Below are 19,848 nucleotides of genomic sequence, written 5' to 3' on the forward strand. Positions count from 1 at the left end.
CATTTGCCATAGTTAATAATATCTGTCAAGTCTGTGAGCATCTTTATCATCAGTGTTTTGAATTCTGCATCTGATAGGTTGGCTATCTCCTCATTGCTTAGTTGTCCCACAGGAACTTTGATCCATTCCCCATTTTGAGCCATAATTTTCCGTCTCCTCAGCTTGACAGGCTCCTGTGTTTGTTTGCCTTTGTGTCTTAGTTAGAGCTGTCGCTCCTGTTATGTTGTAAGGGGTGGAACCTTAGGAATTTCTCAGTACAGGGCGACCCGTTTCATCACGTTGTGGCGCTGTATGTGGGGGAGGGGGTGAGAGGAAACAATGCCACTTGCTCAGCACTTTCCCCTTTTCCAGGCACTTCTCCCCATTATGTATGGGACTGGTGCCTCTCTAGCTGTCGCCCTGGCCGTTATTTCCAGAGTGGGTGCATCTGCGGATGTTCTGGGACCATGGGGGCCCTTTAAACAAGCGGGCTTTACTGAGAGAGGGGCAGTTTCTTCCTCCACCCCAACCCCCACTGGTTTGCACAGTCAGAAGCAATGAGGCTTGATTTTTCCTGGCGTTGGGACGGTGAGCTGTGTGTTCTCATCAGGAGCTGGGAACACTCCGCAGGTGTCCCTCCTGACTTTTAAAAACGAGTGACTGGGCTTTCCACCAGCCCGCTGCTGCCACTGCCACCACCACACCACGTCCTCTCTGCCCTGGCTTCGCCCATCCTACCTGTCTCGATGAGTATGGTTTTTTTTTTATATATATATCTGTTTGTTGGACTTCCATGCAGCTTGATTTTCTGGAACTTCTGGTTGTCTCTGGTTTTGAGGTAGTTGTATTCCTTCTTAGTGGTGGGGGGAGACACAGCATGTCTTCTGCGCCTCCATCTTGGCCGGAAGTCTGTGGTAGTATTTTTTATAAAAACCAAACATGCAAAATAACCCAAAAGCTTATCAACAGTGGAAAAGATAAATTATGTTACATTCTTACAATTAAGCAATGTACATGACTGAGCTATAGCTATTCACCTGCATACAGAAGATCTCACAGCCCTGGCTGGTGAGGCTCAGTGGACTGAGTGCTGATGTACAAACCAAAGGGTCACCGATTCAATTCTGAGTCAGGGCACATGCCTGGGTTATGGGCCAGTCCCTGGTTGGGGGTGTGTGAGAGGCAACCACCCAGTGACGTTGCTCTCTCTATTTCTCACTACCTTCCCCACTCTCTAAAATATATATATATATATATATATATATATATATATATATATAATTTTTTTAAAAATCTCAAAAATACAATGTTGACTAAAAGAAGCTGGACATGAAAGATTGCTTGATACATGATTTTACTCATAAAGTTCAAAAATGAAACTAAATCAAGGCATTTACTGTATACTTAGATTGTAAAACTATAAAGAAAGAAATCAATTTTCATAAAAAGAATAGTGATCATGTTGGGTAAAGAGCAAATTGCTGTGAAGGGATAGATGGGGATTTCTGGGGTTCTGGCAATGCTCTTTTTATTGACCTGAACAGTGCTTATATGGTCGTGTTTATTTTTTAATAACTCACTGTGCTGCATATTTTTGTTTTGTGCTCTTCTGTGTTTTCTTTCTTTATAAAAATGTTGAAAATAGACTATTGTTAAAAAATTTAAACCTGAATCTAACTTCTAGAGGACAGAGGAACAATTTAAATGTTAGTGCTCAGTGTCTTGGCTGCTGTGGCTCAGTGGATTGAGTGCCAGCCCGTGAACCAAAGGGTCACTGGTTCAATTCCCAGTCAGGGCACATGCCTAGGTTGTGGACCAGGTGCCCAGTTGGGGGCACGTAAGAGGCAACCACACATTGATGTTTCTCTCCCTCTCTTTCTCTTTCCCTTCCTCTCTCTAAAAATAAATAAACAAAATCTTTAAAAAAGAAAAATAAATGATAGTGCTCAGAAACAATCAGGCAAAATATAGAATATTCCATATAAGACAACTTGCCTGGTTTCCATAAAAAAGAAAAATCAGTCATAAAAAAAAAGGAGGGAATGCTTTAGAACAATAGAGACTAAGGAGAAATAGCCACAATACTATGTGTAAACATACATGAGACATTTTAGACAAAAATAAAACATTTTAAATGAACTAAATAATAAATTATATTAAAGAATTACTCTTAATTTCCTCAGGTGAGATAACAGTATTATGGTGATGTAGTTGAATATCTGTCATCAGATAGACGCATGCTGAAATATTTAGGGTTAGCTCATGTGAAGAAAGACCACCTAAAAAAAAATCTAGAAAAAAAATGCTTACAATACATATATATGGAGAGAAATAGGTTTAAACAAATAAAACAAAATATTAATAATTGTAATAATTGTTCCCAAGGTGGTGAGTTATAATATTGTTTTAACTTTCTATTGGAGAGTTTGATAGTAGAAAATTGAAAAACAATTGAACAGTGATATGATCTTTCCTACACCTGGAAACAAAGAAAAAGAAAAGGAAAGAAGGTGGAGAGGAAGGAAGGAAGAATGGAAGGAGAGAGAGAAAGAACAGAATGGTAAGAATAAATAATACATGGGGAAATCCTTGAGTTCATTAGAAGAATATATTTTTTAAAAGCTATTAGTATGTATTGGCAACCATTTTTAAAAACATTAAAAAATAATCTCCTTATATTTTGCATATATTTTCCACATTCCTTTTATCAAATTTATATATTAGTCTCAATAAACAAAAGTTTCCTTATAAGGTTTTTTCTTTTTTCATTTTATTTATTTTTTATTGTATTTTCCCATTATCATTTAGTTCCCTTATGCCCTCCCAAAACGGTTTTTTCTACATAACATTTTGAATAAACACAATCATGTCTCAAACTATAAAAAGCATAAAATATTATATAAAAGTATCCTCTCATCCATGCCCATGTTGTCCTTCCAGATATTGTGCACTCATAAGTGAATTCATATGTATTAATTTACATATGTTAGATTCTAAATGTCAGGTTTTTTTGACAATACTTTTTCCCCTGAGATTATATTTGCATACTTCCAGAGGCTACTAACAAATTTGTTATTTGGTGGACAGCACCCTCTTGTGTATAAGACCGAATCTACTAGGTCAGTCTTGGTGAAAAGTGGAATAAATTAATGAATATCCTTGCATGGAATTACGGTCCACTTTTGTCCCTATAGATTCCCCTTTTCTAGAAATTTAATATAAATGGAGTCATATGACATGTGGTGTGGTCTTTTGTGACTTTCTTCTTTTCACTTAGCTTAATGTGTACAAGGCTCAGTCATGATGTAACATGTTTCAGTACTTCACTGGTTTTTAAAGCTGAGTAATATTCCATTGTTGTCAGTTGATGGAAGTTTGGGTCATTTCCACTCTGGCTATCATAAATAATGCTGCCACAAACATCCACTTGTTTTCCTTTTTCAACTGCAAAGATGGGAGCCTTCTGAGCTGAAATGATAATTCGGGGGCTTACAGCAGGAGGAAGGAAGTGTCCTCCCCAGGACTTCACTTTGCCAGGTCACCAACACCACTGCAGCCACAGTGGCAGCCTTGGTACCTGAAGTCCCGTCATCCATCACTCCAGTTCTCCAACCCCAAAACGATCATCCTGTCCACTGCCACAGTCTCCCAGCCCTTTCCCTTTCCCCAACCTGGTTCTCTTACAAAACTTTGATCTTGACTTTATGCCCAAGCTCCCTTGATAGAACGTGGGCTCCCCTGAGGATACTACTTCCCCAATTACTTCAAGTGGAGCTATTTCCTGTCATACCCCAGGCCCTGGGAGCAGAAGTGAGTCCTCTTTCTCTCCAATTCTGCTTCAGATAAGTTCTTCCTTCTCCCCAAACTCTAGCAATTTGGGAGCTCCAGACACCACCCTTCCTGTTGCTATAATCTTGTGACTCCTGGTCATCTCCTCTTATTCAGTGGTCACTCCCGCTCGCTCCTCCATGGCTCAGTCCATCATCCCCTTCTCCATTCCTTTCAGCATTCTGGGTCATGCAGTCCACTCCTGATCCACTGTGGAAGCAGATTTACATGGACATGAACAACCAGGAGGATCACCAGGAACATCTTTGAGGCCAGCTTTCACAAAGGGCAGAGCTGAGTGTTAAGAAATGAGGTGGTATATTCTGCAACTTCATGTAGTTATGAGCACGTGATCCTGGATTCAACCATTGGTATGCAGGGTTCCTGAACTGGATTACTGATTTTTCCCATGTCTGGCAATTCTGTGACATTGTTCTGAGAATCATTCACCCATCAGTGATTGTAAGTTCCTTAATTCTCTCTACTAAATTTATCTTTTTCAAATTGTCGGAGGGGCTTGAGTCTATTTGAAAACTGACACAGGGGCCAACCCTCTTGCATTCTGGATTTTGTCTTTCTTACTCTCACCTTACCCCTGGCTGGTTTGGCTCAGTGGATTGAGCGTCGGCCTGCGAGCTAAGTGTCACTGGTTCGATCTTCCAGTCAGGGCACATCAGAGAAGGAAAACTCTGATTCCAAAAAACCTCCGCTGCCTTGCGTCATACCTCTTCAGGGGAAAGGCTAAGGGAGTAAACCCCGACAGAAAATCCGGAGCCGGAGTCCCTAAGGCGGTTTGACGTTGTAGTCAACACCGGCAACTCCTGCGGCGCACCTGAAGCCAAGCTGTATTGACTCCGTCTTTCCCTTGGATCCTTCAGCTGCGAAGAGAGGGGGGGTCTGCTGCATGGGCAACAGCAGACCCTCCATATCACCCTGCCCAGGCTCTGTAGCTTCAGCTTCACTGGAGAGGACACTCCAGCGTCATCGCAAGATGTCGATTCAACACGGGAGGAGACAGATACCGTGTCACTCCCGAGTCGGACTGCACAGCCATTCTCGGCGGTGCAGATAGACTCTTAAGAAGCTACACCATCGTCTCTCGAGGCTCTGTAGCTTCAGCTTCACTGGAGAGGACACTCCAGCGTCATCGCAAGATGTCGATTCAACACGGGAGGAGACAGATACCGTGTCACTCCCGAGTCGGACTGCACAACCATTCTCGGCGGTGCAGATAGACTCTTAAGAAGCTACACCATTGTCTCTCGAGACGGACGGCTGCCGACGACGACGACTCTCACCTTGTAAAACTGTGTGATTAAAGAAAATTTCTTAATCATAGCTTTGGCTACAGTTAATTCCTTTGAAAATATTTCAGTTGTGGTGGTAGTTAAAATTTAATATTTGAGTTCCTAGGAGTATTTAACCTAGAACCAATTTAATAAAGAAGAAAATATTTTTAATAAGCAGGAAGGAGATGCACAGAGAACTTTAACTTTTAATTGTAAACAGTAAGGAAAAGGCAACTTTAAGTGCCTACATGTATATATACTCAACAGATACAATACATGTAAGCCTTATTCATTGAGTATAATGTTTTCCTTTAATCGAAATCCCCTTACGGGGCAAATAACCTATATAGGAGAATTCTGAAAAAGATTCATAAAAGATGTGATCACTGTTCATCCAGTGTTGGAAATTCCCATTCTTAGATACAAACTCAATAGTGCTTTATTGTTGCAATGTATTAGCCAGTCTTTATTTTCCTAGGCTTTCACAAAATAAAATAAGTATGTAATGAACAGAGGCCCAGCATTCTTACTTTGTCCTTGATTACCTTTACTCCTTTCTGTTCCCATTCAAGGCCAAAATGCTGAGATGGTCCTGGCTCTTTGGCATCTTTTGTCCTCTGGCACTATCTCTTTGCCCCTATTTGTACCCTAGTCAGTACAGCACATGCTGTTTGTTCTAGCACACTAACTCTAACAAAAGGAATTTTAGTTTTAAACCTATATAACTGCATATTTGAGATAGAACACTAACATGGCCTTACATTGTTGGGTTCTATTTCTGAGAACATACTTAAAGCACTAATTCCTTCTAGTGTTTTCTTGACACTATTCCCCTTACCATCCTCCTCACTGTAAAACCATTAGGTTCCCCTTCCTCCAACTATACACTCTGACCCTTCGGCTCATGAGACTTCAGGATAAGAACATTTAACACCTGAACCCAGAGCTCACTATATGTTGGGCACCATAGTAAACACCCTACATGCATTGTCTTAATTCTTACAACATTATTATAAGAATATTATCCAATATAGTGTTAGGATAATATACAGGTTATTTTTTTTTAATTTAATTATTTGTTTATTTATTTTTAGAGAGGGGGGGAAAGGAGAAAGAGAGGGAGAGAAACATCACTGTGTGGTTGCCTCTCACTTGCGTCCCCAACTGGGGACCTGACGTGCAACCTAGTCGTGTGCCCTGACTGGGAATCGAACCAGCGACACTTGGCTCGCAGGCCGACTATACAACTATACAGGTTACATTTTATTGCGCTTCACTTTACTGCACTTTATAGATACTGTGTTGCTGGTGGTGGGGCAGGGTCCCTTTTTATTTTTAATTGAGGGTTTCTGGCAAGCCTATGTCAAGCAAGTTTTTTGGTGTCGTTTTCCCAACAGCATTTGCTCACTTTATGTCACTGTGTAACATGTTGGTAATTCTCACAATATTGAATACTTTATTATCGTTATATTTGTAATGGTGAATATCACATACACTTACTTGATCAAACAGCAACAGGGTTTGAGAGGACTGAAGGAAGTTCTTTGAAAGTTCTGTGGGTAAAATGCTATCAGAAAACATCACATGCAATTATTTGTGAAAGGAAGTGTCAACTGATGGGCAAATCGTATTGATGTCTTATTTTAAGAAATTGCCAGAGCTGCCCCAAACTTCAGCAGCCACCACCCTGATCAATCAGCAGCCATCAACATGGAGGCAAGACCCTCCACCAGCAAAAAGGTTATGATTTCCCGAAGGTTCAGATGCTGGTTAACATTGTTTTAACAAAAAAACTATTTTACATTGTTTTTTAGACATAGCAGTATTGCAGACTTAATAGACTGCAGTATAGTATAAACGTCACTTTTATGTGCACTGTGAAACCCAGAAACTTTTGTGACTCACTTTATCGCAATATTCACTTTATTGTGGTTCTCTGGAACTGAACAATATCTTTGAGGTATGCCTGCAATAACAAAAAGAAAGCTGATTTCAGATAAGTTATATAACATCTGCATTCCCACAGCTAAGTTCTGAAGCCTGCACTGGAACCTAGGATGCACAAGGCTGTACTGAAGGCACCCAAAGCTGTGCAGATCATTAGTGCTGATTATCTGTTGACACTTCCTGAGAAGAGACGAAATGTACATTTTTATTTAATATTTGGTGTTAAGATTGTCAGTGATGCGGGCTGCGAGAGAATTCACAAGGAGAAAAAAAAAAATGCAGAGAGCCAAGTCTTATTTTTACTTTCTCAAGAGAGAGAAAATGCTGGGTGCAGAGAAATGCACCAGCTCTGAGGGCTAGGGACTGTGAGATTTTATTGGATCAAAAAAGGGGGAGCAGGTTGTAGCTGGGTAGTCATGGCATTAGTTGTAGTCAGGGGGTTTCAGGCTGACAGTGCAGGCTTCAGTGTTTTGCTGTTATCTTGGGGCTCAGGGGCTGGTGCTCAGCGGTGGTCAAGAGGGCCTGAAAGGGGCTTTTTTTTTTTTTTTTTTTGGTCCTTGCATTTGATGGTTGAGGAAAAGATACAACCCATGGCCTCTCTTCCTAACCTATTGGTTAGGCACGTTTCTCACCTACAAGGCAGGGTGCTTACTTTCAGCATATGAATTCAGAGGAAGTATCTAACTGTATGCAAGAGAAGTAGAAAGTACTTGTATATGTCTGAAATAGATGACATGTAAAAACTTTTTAAAAATCTAATGAGCATTCTCCTGTACACAACGACAAAACACTGAAATGTCACTTGGAATAATCATGATGTCAACGTCATGGCGTCACGCCTCTAAAAGGCGACATAAGTTTCAAGCCAGCAGTCATCCGACTTTCATTAGGCCACCCCAAACCTGCGCAAGTTCCCGGGGAGCGACACCAACCCAGTGAGACCAAGGAGACACCGCGGCAGAAGGCACTGGAACATTACGAACACGTGTAAAACTGCGCTCGCGTCAGGCCACGGATCTGACGCACAAACTTAAGTCACCAGGCTTGCCATCGAGGCCCCGCCCACTCCTGCCCCGAGAGGCCACTGGGGGGCCTAGGGGGCGTGGCCAAGATAAAAAAAGTCAGGAATGCGCGTGCGCAGTCGGAACCCAGTCAATTAGCTAACTATCAATCTCGCGAGGGTTGGAAGTCGGTGGCGTAGGTAGATGTCCTGGATGCTGGCGAGATAGACAATATCGACTAGAGAAGACGGAGTGACGAATCTAGATCCTCGCCTCGGTCTTTCTTTGGCTTTATTTTCCTTTACCTGCTGCTCTCCGCCCTCCTGTAAATCAGCCCGCCTTTCCTGACCTCAGTGACCCGGGTGACCCCGCCCACTCGTCGACGTGATTCCCGCCGTGAGGTAAGCCCCAGTCGAACCTGAGCCCGGCGGAAGAGGAGGAAGAGTCCAGGGGGAGCTTGCTGGGCTCGCATCAGGCTGGTCGTGGAGCCCCGGCGCAGGGGCGTTCGGGTAGATCTCTCATTCCTCCATCAGCCCCTTGCGACGCGGCCCCCTAGGCCTAGGCCTCCTCGTCCCTGCCGCGCCTGGCTTCCGGCAGCCGCGGGTGACGCAGACAGAAGATCATGTCGTCCGCCGCCGAGCCTCCGCCATCCCCGCCTCCCGAGAGCGCGCCCTCCAAGCCCGCAGCCTCAGCCGCCAGCAGCGGGAGCAACAGCAGCAACAAAGGCGGCCCCGAGGGCATCGCGGCCCAGGCGGCTCCCTCCGAGGCCGGCGCCGGCCCTGCGGACTCGGAGATGGAGGTGAGGGTGGCCTTTGGCTGGGGAAAGGGCACCGGGGGGGAGCAGGAGCTCGTTCCCCGCCTGCCTCTTGGTGATCAGATGCGGAGATATGCTTCCCCGCTCTGCACCCGGACTCAGCCTCGGGCCCTTCGGACCTGAAATGATGCTTTGGCTCTTGCGTCCTGCGCCTACCCTGCCCGGGCTGACGATGGGTCTCTGGCACTTCGCGTTTTTAGCGACTCTTGCCAAATCTTCGAACGCTCTTGTGAAACACATGTTCTTGATTACTGAGGCGGAGAGGGTTAGTTTGTGTTTTTCCCCCCCGACTCCCATGATTCCCTCCCCCACGTCCGAATCTAGGTTGTAGTTCCACTAAACTTGGGGGAAGGGCGAGGGAGAGTCCCCTTAGAAGTGAGGGATAGACGGGAGTGGGGTGGGGAAGACCTTTAAAAGCTGCGCATCCCAGGACGCGGGCCTCCTTTTCTTGATCACAGTCCTTGCGGGGGCAGTAACTGTTCCGGGTGGGAAACAATGGCGAGAGCTGGATGGCCCAGTGCGCCGTGGGGATGAGCGAGGCGCAGCTGCTCCGGTGGAGGGAAGGGAGCCCTTCCCAGGCACTATTCCATTGGGTCGGGGGGAGAGCCCCCAAGCTGTGGCAGCTGTCCTGGACCCCCATCTGATGTGAGGGGGGAATGGGTGGGTGGGTGAATGAATTAGTAGGTCAGGGCCGGTTGGTTGGCTTGCAGTCCAACTCAGTTCCTCTTCGGGGGGCCTTGGCCTTCTTTTGAAAATGGGTGCAGCTCTGGGCGAGCCTGCCCTCGGGGTCCGGGGTGGGGGTGGGGAGGGCTGGGGCGGGGCGGGGGTGGGAAAGATCCCGGTGCACCCGGCGGGGCCTCCTGGGTGCGCTCCAGGGTTTGCGATGTCTGGGAACAAAGTGCTTCCTCATTCCAAATTTTATTCTTGGCCTCCGATCTGTTTAGGCTTTAAGCCCAAAGGGTTCTGGGATTTTTCCGGCCTTGGATAGACGGAAGGTAGTGATACTGCTCTGAAAACGAACCTTGGTGCAGAATTAACGCAAGAAGGAAGCGGTGGTGCCGTTTACCATTGAAGCATTCGGGCAATAGTTTACTTGGTCACCATAAGTCTAATTCAGGGTGACGTGACATTATGTTGCTAGTGTTTGAAAGCACTTTTAGTGTCGAGGTAGATTTTAGTAGAATTGAACACCTGATATTCTGTAGTTTTCAACGATTGGAGATTTGTTTCAAATTCCTTTCTCCTGTAGCCTTTTTTTCCCCCTTAAGGTTTCAAATGGTTTTTTTTGGATTGTTTGCCACAGCTGTTTAACCTTCTTGGAGTAAGGGGGCTTGAAAATCTGTGACACTAAAATTATGTCTAAATGAGTCGTTCTTTGCAAAGTGATATTCATAGTTCTCATTAGTTTCTCAAAAGGGTCTGTCACTCAAATTTTGGAATAATAACTAATGTCTCATTAGAGATCTGGTTTAATATCGGAGAACAGTAATTTAAAGCCTAAACTAAATATTTTGTTCAGTTGCTATTTTTGAATTAAAGTCAAATTAGAGTGCAAGTGTGACTATTGATCTGATAACAGGTCCCCAGTGAAGTCCGTGGTACTTTTCTTTGCCTTCTGAGGAAAGTGGAACCTGCCAGAGAACCTGCATCTGGCTCCGATGCTGACCCTTTCCAACATACTGTACCCTGTCCCGTTAAAAATTTATTTACTGTAGAATGACAGTTATTTTAGCTTCTTAGCATGGGAATATCAGTAATTTTATCTTTGATCAATCTCTTTTAACTGACTAATTTTAGTTATTTTTTTTTTCTTTCCACATTGTAATTCTGGGGGAGGGTCTTTTAAAATAAATGTACCCTCAGTCTTTTTTTTTTTTTTAACTGAATTTAGAAACCTTTGACGTTTACTGGTAAAAACTAGGTTTCGGCATACATGTGTAATAATATCTGACAATCTTAATCTATTTCACAGTTGAAAGAAAAAAATTTAATGCCTTTTTCTTGTTTGAAAGCAGAATTTTAAGACAGGTTTTTTCCAAAATCAGAAAATAAATGAAATCTTGCATTCATGGGTTTTTTTTGTTTGTTTGTTTTTTTGACAAAGCTGACTTTTAAAGAAATATAGCTAGCTTTCCTGTGTATTCAGTTAATTTTTTATTTTTGTTTGGTACTGATAGTCTTGTTTTCTTGTTTATTATTGTGATCTTTTTGGCAAAGTGGTTGAAGCCTGTCTTTGTTCATCCTCCTCTCTCATTGTTGATTAGATTGATGGAGAGGCACACTGCCTGCTAGGAGTCATATCTCCTCAAGTCCTGGAGTCCAAGTGTTCTTTTACTATGAAAGAAATAAGGTCTTTTGGAAAGCACTGTTTGGTTTCTTTAGGATGTATATGGCTTTTCAAAGTACCATTTTGTGAGGTAGACTAGGTAGATGGGTTTGTTATTTTTACCTGTGGAGACCAGATTTGTGATGAGTTTCACAGGAGCCTAAAGGTTAGCAATGAAGTTAAGACTTGAGTTTGGTCACTTGACCTCTTAATTCTAGTACTATACTAGCCTCCTTCCCCCAACTTCTTAATTATAGATAGCTCTATTATACTATGTATGACCAAGCACAGATTTGTACATTATTATTGAAAATTAAACTTTATTCACCAGCTGTTCATATGTTTTTCTGAGTGGATGATTGGAACTTTGCAATATAGCAGTATAGAAGCTGCTGTTGAGTGTGTGTGTGTGTGTGTGTGTGTGTGTGTATGGTTTGTGGCATTTTTAATGTCTGGGTGAATAAATTTGCAAGAATGGCACATTTATTACCAACTTAGGAATCAGATTGTATTCAACTTACGCTACATGAAAAAAATTTTTTATAATGTTCTAGAAGATGGAAATCAGGGTGACAATACTATTTTTCAGAGGTCCATTTTTGTAGTAACACAGTCGATACTGCAATCTTATGATTAAAATGAAACATTTTCTTCACTTTTAATACTATTTTATTTGATTTCATAATTTTTTTCTTTTTTTTCCTCTGGGGAACTGAGGGGGTTTTTTGGGGTCTTTTTCTGTCATAATATTTTTTTCTTAGAAACAGATTTTCTGAAAGTAATTTTTTCTAAGATGTTGTAGATAATCTTTTTATTCTTGGGTAGCCATGCAGTTTACATATTTGGGTTAAATGGTTTGTACCAAAGCATGTAGGAAGTTTGGAACAGGAGTATATTACTTAGGATGTGGTCTAGGCAGAAATCATTCTTCACTATTCTTGAAAAACAATCCATGATTTTCCCTTCTACCAGGACGTATTTGATGATGCATCTCCTGGAAAGCCGAAAGAAATCCAAGAACCAGATCCAACCTATGAAGAAAAAATGGTATGTTCCAGTTGTATGAATAGAGTCTATAATGATAGCTTTTTATTAGGTGATTGCATGTACCAAACTTCTATGTTTAATTTTTATAATTGAGGCACAGATAGCCAGTTCAAATATGTGTAACATGGAATACTATAACATTTGTATCTTATTTGCCTATATAAAGCAAATATAGAAGTATCGCATGAATTCATATATCATGTAATTACATGAATTGTGTTAAGAGATTAATACATGCTCCTTACCCAGAGCATTCAGTATGCATAAGATATTTGCAAAAGAAAACATGATGTTATACTGAATCCTTAAAGACCCAGCTCACATTTCATGTCTTCTAGGAAACTTTTTGCACATGACTTAACCAGTTCTTAACAAAGAACTTTACACTTAAATTCACATTCAGTAACATGTGTTAAGTAATAACATCACTCCACAGCACAACACAGTATGCTCCTTAAGGTAGGAACAGTGTCTTAATCTTCTAGTCTTTGTCACCCAAAACAATATCTGACACAGTAGATTTTAACAAATAGTTTTTGAAACTTATTTTCTCCTTATCCTTTGACATTTTCTTTAAGATCATTAAATATTTTCGAATCTCTTAAATAGCTTCAAAACTTTAAAAATATAAGATATGTAGTTTATGAACACACAGTGTGCATAATACATATAACTAAAATATAAATTATTGTATATGATTTCTAGTATTTTTTATATATGTATATGCCTGTAATTGTCCCATCTCCTTTATTTGCTGTCAAATTTATTTAAAGAAAAAGATATTGGCCAGCTCTACTTTTTTCATTCATTCCTTTAACTCTCACAATTTAGATTCTGCTACTGACACTGTGTTAGGGAATATAATTGTCAATTCTGTGGCTTAATTTCCCATTTTATTCTCCCTGATCTCACTTGACTTTGACATTATTGACCACTCTTCACAATTTTTTATTTTCCTTGAGAGACCCTTTTTTCTTCGATAATATCCTTTGCCCTTGGTTATTTTTTGAACTTTCCTTCTTAAACATTTTGATCCTTATCATTAGTATTCATCCGTCATATTTATTTGTAGCCCAGATGCCTCCAACCATTGTGTTTTCATTTGCTTGTTGGAGTCCCTTTGGTACCTCTTCCTTAGTAATATCCAAAACTGCATTCATTATCTCCCACACATCTTAGTGTCATTTCAGTGAATGAAAGTTTCTCTTATATATACCCAAACTGTATATAACGACACCTCATAATTTTAATGGTCTTGCAAATTTAATCTCATAGGTACAGGGTGGACAAAAATAGGTTCACAGTTGTGAGTACACAAAACGAGTTTATTCTTGTATTATTATTTATTAATTATTGTATTATTTTCCATACGAGCAACTGTAAATCTACTTTAGCCACACCCTATATTTCTCATCTTTTCCCCATCACTCTGCTTCAGTATTCTTTTGCATTGATTATTTCGTTGGTTTCTTTATTTACCTCCTTTCTTATGATCTGACCTCTTCTGAATCTCTTCATATTTTTGCAAAGTAATATTTATGACAGATCTGATGATATATTGAAGGTTTTCAGTTTTTATTTATTTTTATTTTATGATGCTTTTCATCTTCATGGTGGCCTTACTGCACATTCTTATTTCTTGTTTTTCAATCTTCTAATATTTCCTTTTTCAACATCATCATCTTCACTTAATAGTTTTCTTCTAAGCAAGTTCCCATGTCATTTACTAGTTCCTAACCATGCGTAATTCTTGATAACTATCCACTCTCTTTATTCTTCAACCCAAGATGCTGAGTACTTTTGAGGACATGAAGTAATAGTGCTGATTGTACCAGAACAAATTTGTGATTTTTTACTCTCTTGGGCTTTCAATATTTATTACTAATAATTCCATTTAGCCATTCTGAAACTTTACTACTCTGATTAAGCTTTCTATCCCATTTCTGCCAACACCCTCATTTTCTGTCTCCATAAAGAATTACAGGTGTGTCTTAACTTTATTTTGTATCTATTTCCAAACATGCAGGGCCTCTGCTGCCCTATGTCATTTCCTCCCGTCTCAAAAAGAAGCTTTTCCAGGGCTGTTGATATTAATCTTCCATTTGATTTTATAATTTATTTCCTTCCGGTTCCTGATCTTAGTCTAGTGTTCCTGATTTTTAGTATTTGTTAGTTTTTCTCCCTTCACATCTTTTATTTAATACCTCAGGTCGTTTTTATTTTAACCATGTCTTTCTCTCAAGCAACAAAGCCTTTGCTTGTTTTCCCCCTTAATCTTTGCCAAAATTCTACCAAAAGTTTGTTCTGTAAATATTCTGAAATCCTTGTTTTTTTGCAACTAGTTTGTTGTTACCCTAACAATAGTTGAATGTGTAGTGGGAGAGAATTTTGAAATCATTGTGTAGAATTCTTTGTGAAATTTATACTTAATCCCTTAAGGCAGTGGTTCTCAAACCACCATGTAGACCATAATAAAGATCCTTGGATATTTTTGATCTGATGGATCATGAATCACTTTGAAAAAAGGCTATCTTAGACATCTAGAGCTATTTAAAAAATTTTTTAAAGATTTTATTTATTTATTTTTAGAGAGAGGGGAAGGAAAGGAGAAAGAGAGGGAGAGAAACATCCACGTGTGAGAGAAACATCGATGTGTTGCCTCTTGCATGTGCCAGCACTGGGACCAGGAATGAACCCATGACCCAGACATGTGCCCTGAGAGCCGAAGCAGGGACCTTCTGCTTTGTGAGACAACGCCCAGGCAAACTGAGCCCCACCAGTCAGGGCATTATGGGTTTTTGAGCATTAGAGAGCTGTGCTAAGGTCTAAGACAGCGGACCCTTCCCCTTTCTTGAGACATCATCTCTGGTTAAAATCCCAGTGATGCCCTTGCCACCTGTCACCCCTCGCCACACTCTATTTTACTTCTGAGCACATGTCACCTTCTGACAGTCTTACGTAATTTACCTGTTGTGTTTATTTTTTATATGGGACTATAATGAAAACTTCAGTAAGAGTCAAAGTGCCTTTCAGTTTTTATATTGGTGGGTCTGTTTTAATTTGTATTTTCCTTCGAAAAATACAGTTTGTACAGCACAGTGGTGTTCGATACGTCTTGTATTTGCTAGGTAAAATGTCTTTGTAATTCACTGTAAAACTAACATTTTAAACTTATAGGCAGAGATGTGAGTTTGTAATTCAGTGAGTTTTGGCACATATACGCACTCATTTAACCATCACCACAATTATGTTGTAAAACAGTTCCATCATCACAAAAACGTTTGCTCCTGCCCTCTTCCCTTGCTATTTCAGATCTGCTTTCTATCATTAGTTAGAATTTCATTCGAGTAGAATCATACACTATATATATATGCATATATATATATGATTGGCTTCTTTTGTGATTGACTTCTTTTATGTAGCATAAAGCTTCTGATACTCATGTTGTTGCATGTATTAGTAGTTTGTTCCTTTGTATTGCTGTGTTCATTGTATGGAGAGATGTTGAAGCTTTGATTTCTGGAGTAATATTTCTAATAAAATGCATCTTAAAATTTTTTGCAGCAAACTGACCGAGCAAATAGATTTGAGTATTTATTAAAGCAGACGGAGCTGTTTGCACATTTCATTCAGCCTGCTGCTCAGAAGACTCCAACCTCACCTTTGAAGATGAAACCAGGGCGCCCACGAATAAAAAAGGATGAGAAACAGAACTTGCTATCAGTTGGCGAGTGAGTAATATATACATTTTGTTTAAAAAATTGTCTTAGTTCTGTGACTTCCTTGGCCCCAGTTGGTTTGGGTAGAATGTAGTTCTACATGTATAAATACATAAATATCTATAATGTCTTATTTTTATAGCATTATACAGTTTGTGGATTGCAACAACTGATTAAGTAGGGAATTCAAATGTCATGCCATTCCTTGGCGGGAAACAAATGCAGAGGTTAAGTGGCCTGTTTAACGTCACATGGAAGTAACTAGAATAACCCACTTTTCAACTTAGATCTTTCTTGTGTACTCTAGTCTCTCAAACCACATACTCGTATTAAGGGTATTACTTTTATTTTAAGTGTGCTGGTCTGTGGAATGTTGTAATGATTTATGTCACAACAATTCATTTAAAATTTGTTAGTCGTCTTTATATAAATTGACGTGTGAAGGTGTATACCACCCTCAGGAGGTTGTTCAAAATGTGTGAAATGACTCCTACATGATGAATTTATAAATTCTGTTTTACAATTTTTGTGCTAGTTGGATAACTAAGATGTTTACTTTGCCATAATTAATTGATTTAGGACAGTCTTGGCTCCCTGAATGACCATGTGAAAAATGAAATGTGATAAGTGATAAAAATATTCTAGGTTATGTAAAAGAGGAAATTCCAAACTGTTACCAACCATCTTGAATTTACTACACAATTTACAGAAACATGAGAAGTATGATCTCTATCTTGAAGGAATTACCATCAAAAGCATAAACATAAGACCTAAATTTATTTGTGTTTTCCACTTATCCAATATATCTTATTCCTTATCCATTGTACGAGGAGGAACCTCCGCAAACCGGCATATTCTGGCTGGTGGGTCCCTTGTAGTATAGGCTTCCCCCGCCAGGTAAGTGTTCTGGGAACCCAGCTGGGGGTGTGAGAGGCTGCGCTCAGCTTCAGTGAATTTTTTTTTTTAAGATTCAACACGTTTGCCCATTTCATGATAGGTGATTTATGAGTGTACCTGCCTACGCCACGCTGAGTGTTCAGCAGTTTTTGACTAAAAAATGGCATGACACCCATGCCTCCACCACCCTATCTGCTTGATCTCGCCCCAGACGACTTTTTGTTTCCCCGGATGAAAAACGTCCTCAAAGGGAAACATTTTGCCAGTGTGGGAGAGGTGCAACAAAAAACGGCAGAAGCACTAAAAGACATCAAAATCGATGAGTTCAAAAACTGTTTTGAGAAATGGAAAAAAGTCTCAATAGGTGCATTGCAGCAGTGGAGAGTACTTTGAAGGTGACTGAAGTTTAAACATGTAAGAATAAGTGCACAATTCTTTAATGTTAATAAATTCCGGGTTTGCCTGTCCATGTATATACCCAGAGTGCTATTATTTAATACCTATGAAACTTCATGAGGAAACTTTGTACTTTGGGTGTATTTACATTGTTTCAGACTTAAGAAACTTGCAGCTACATAAATGGCATCAGTGCTATCTTCTTAGAAGTGTGAACTGTAGTGGCTATTGTAATGGGTTAGTCAATATGATGTCATGAAATCCACTTCTATTAAGATGCTATAAGATCAAGATACTCTGGCAGATATAAAATTGATCTACTTGTTCAGGTTATTGGGGAAATGGAGTCTCAATAGATTTTTTTTCTCTTCTCTAGGTAGAAATTAAGCTAAATTAGATTTAGAGCTCATAAGAGTGGCATAATCTGCTGGGCTTTTTTTTTTTAAGTATATTTTATTGATTATGCTGTTACAGTTGTCCCATTTTTATTTTCCATTTGCTCCCCTCTGCCCAACAGCCCCCTTCCCTCCAGCAATCCCTCCACCCTTAGCTCATGTCCATGGGTCGTGCATATAAGTTCCTTGGCTTCACCCTTTCCTATATTATTCTTAACTTCCCCCTGTCTATTTTGTACCAACCAATTATGCTTCTTACTCTCTGCACCATTTCCCCATTTCTCCCCCTCCCCCCTCCCAGCTGATAACCCTCCAAATGATCCTTATACCTATGATTCTGTTCCTATTCTTATTATTTGCTTAGTTTCTTTTGTTTTTGCTTTTATTTTTTAAATTCAGTTGTTTTTGAGTAATTGTGAGTTTGTACTCATTGTAATGTTCATAGTTTTTATCTTCTTTTTCTTAAATAAGTCCCTTTAACATTTCATGTAATAATGGCTTGGTGATGATGAACTTCTTTAGCTTTACCTTGTCTGAGAAGCATTCTAAATGATAGCTTTGCTGGATAGTTATGTCTTCATTGTAGGTCCTTGCTTTTCATCGCTTTGAATACTTCTTGCCAGTCCCTTCTTGCCTGCAAAGTTTCTTTTGAGAAATCAGCTGACAGTCTTTAGGCACCCCTTTGTAGGCAACTCTCTGCTTTTCTCTTGCTGCTTTTAAGATTCTTTCTTTATCTTTAACCTTTGACATTTTAATTATGATGTGTCTTGGTGTGATCCTGTTTGGGACTAGCTTGTTTGGGACTCTCTGTGCTTTCTGGACTTCTATGTCTATTTCCTTTGCCAAATTTGGGAAGTTTTCGTTCATCATTTTTTTCACATAAGTTTTCAATTTCTTGCTCTTTCTCTTCTCCTTCTGGCACCCTTATGATTTGGTTGTTGGCACATTTATAGTTGTCCCAGAGGTTCCTAAGTCTCTCTTCATTTTTTTCAATTCATATTTCTTCATTCTGTACTGGTTGACTTTTATTTCTTCCTTATGTTGCAAATCATTGATTTGAACCCCAGCTTCTTTCCCTTCACCATTGGTTTTGTGTGGCTTTTCCTTCATTTCATTTAGCATAGCATTTCTTCCCTTATGGGTTTGTCATACTTAATCTTGTGTGTCAAGTCTGTGAGCATTGTTTTCACCAATATTTTGAACTGTGCGTCTGTTAGGTTGGCTGTCTCCTCGTCTGTGAGGTTGGCTATCTCCTTGTCACTTAGTTCTCCCACTGGCACCTTGATCTGCTCCCTAATTTGGGCCATACCTCTCTGTCTCCTCACCTTGACCACCTCTTGTGTTTGCCTCTGTGTCTTAAGTAGAGCTGTTGCACTCATCTGGATGAGTATTACTTCTTTATATCTTTGTTTGTTGGACTTCCATGCAGTTTGATTTTCTGGTAGTTCTGGTTGTTTTTAGTTTTGAGGTAGGTGTATTCCTTATGGTTGTGGAGGGAGACGAAGCACATTTACCTATGCCTACATCTTGGCCAGAAGTTGTCTGCTGTTTTCTAATTTAAATGGACATGTTTGTTGAAAGTATAAAGGTATATAATTGGATGCTTCAGAATTGGGGAGTGAGTAGTTTAACCTAAGCCCTTTAGAGATTAAGAAATCTGGTGATAGAACTTTAGAAAACTAGTTTTTAAAGGGATATATCTGATGATTCAGATATCAAATCTGGGGTTGTGTATTTAAAAAGCTTTGAGTAATTCTGATTAATCTCTGATTATCAAACAGTCCCTGCTTAAGCTCCTGAGTGTCTCTTTTGCATATTTTGCAGCTTTTGGTGACAGTTGTAGTTTTTAAACTTTTATGGGACTTTTTCTTCAAAGTACTTAAAAAGGTAACTTTGAAATACAAATTATGAGGTTTTATTGGCTGCATGTTTCCTTGAAAATAAATTATCACATATAAGCTTATCAGGTTCTGGTTTAACTTAAGGTACTACGTTTTTTTAACAATTCTCTGTTTTGGAAAAGCATTTAAGACATTTCAGGTTTAAATGTACTCTCTATTTCTACTGTTCACTTTCCTAATCTTAATTTAGATGCCTGTTAAAAAATTATTGTGGTATCTTGGTCAGCCAGCTTGACTGTTAATGTTGAAATAATAACAGTTAGTTACAATTAAAGCCAAAACTCATATCACTTGATTTTATTTTAAACT

General features: G+C 39.9%; 1 protein-coding gene across 1 annotated transcript in view; it reads left to right on the plus strand.

Annotated features, from left to right (window-relative positions):
• Positions 1-8,225: 8,225 nt before the first annotated feature.
• Positions 8,226-19,848, plus strand: part of SMARCA5 (SNF2 related chromatin remodeling ATPase 5) — a 38,230-nt gene continuing 26,607 nt past the window's right edge. The window contains exons 1-3 of the mRNA XM_090290416.1: positions 8,226-8,843; positions 12,157-12,231; positions 15,796-15,962. Coding sequence (XP_090146542.1) covers positions 8,667-8,843; positions 12,157-12,231; positions 15,796-15,962 — 419 coding nt within the window. The 5' untranslated portion in view covers positions 8,226-8,666. The remainder of the gene's footprint in view (positions 8,844-12,156; positions 12,232-15,795; positions 15,963-19,848) is intronic.

This window comes from Furipterus horrens, unplaced genomic scaffold (assembly GCF_987537825.1).
Source record: "Furipterus horrens unplaced genomic scaffold, mFurHor1.1.pri manual_scaffold_10, whole genome shotgun sequence".
In the NCBI taxonomy this organism is placed as follows: Eukaryota; Metazoa; Chordata; class Mammalia; order Chiroptera; family Furipteridae; genus Furipterus; species Furipterus horrens.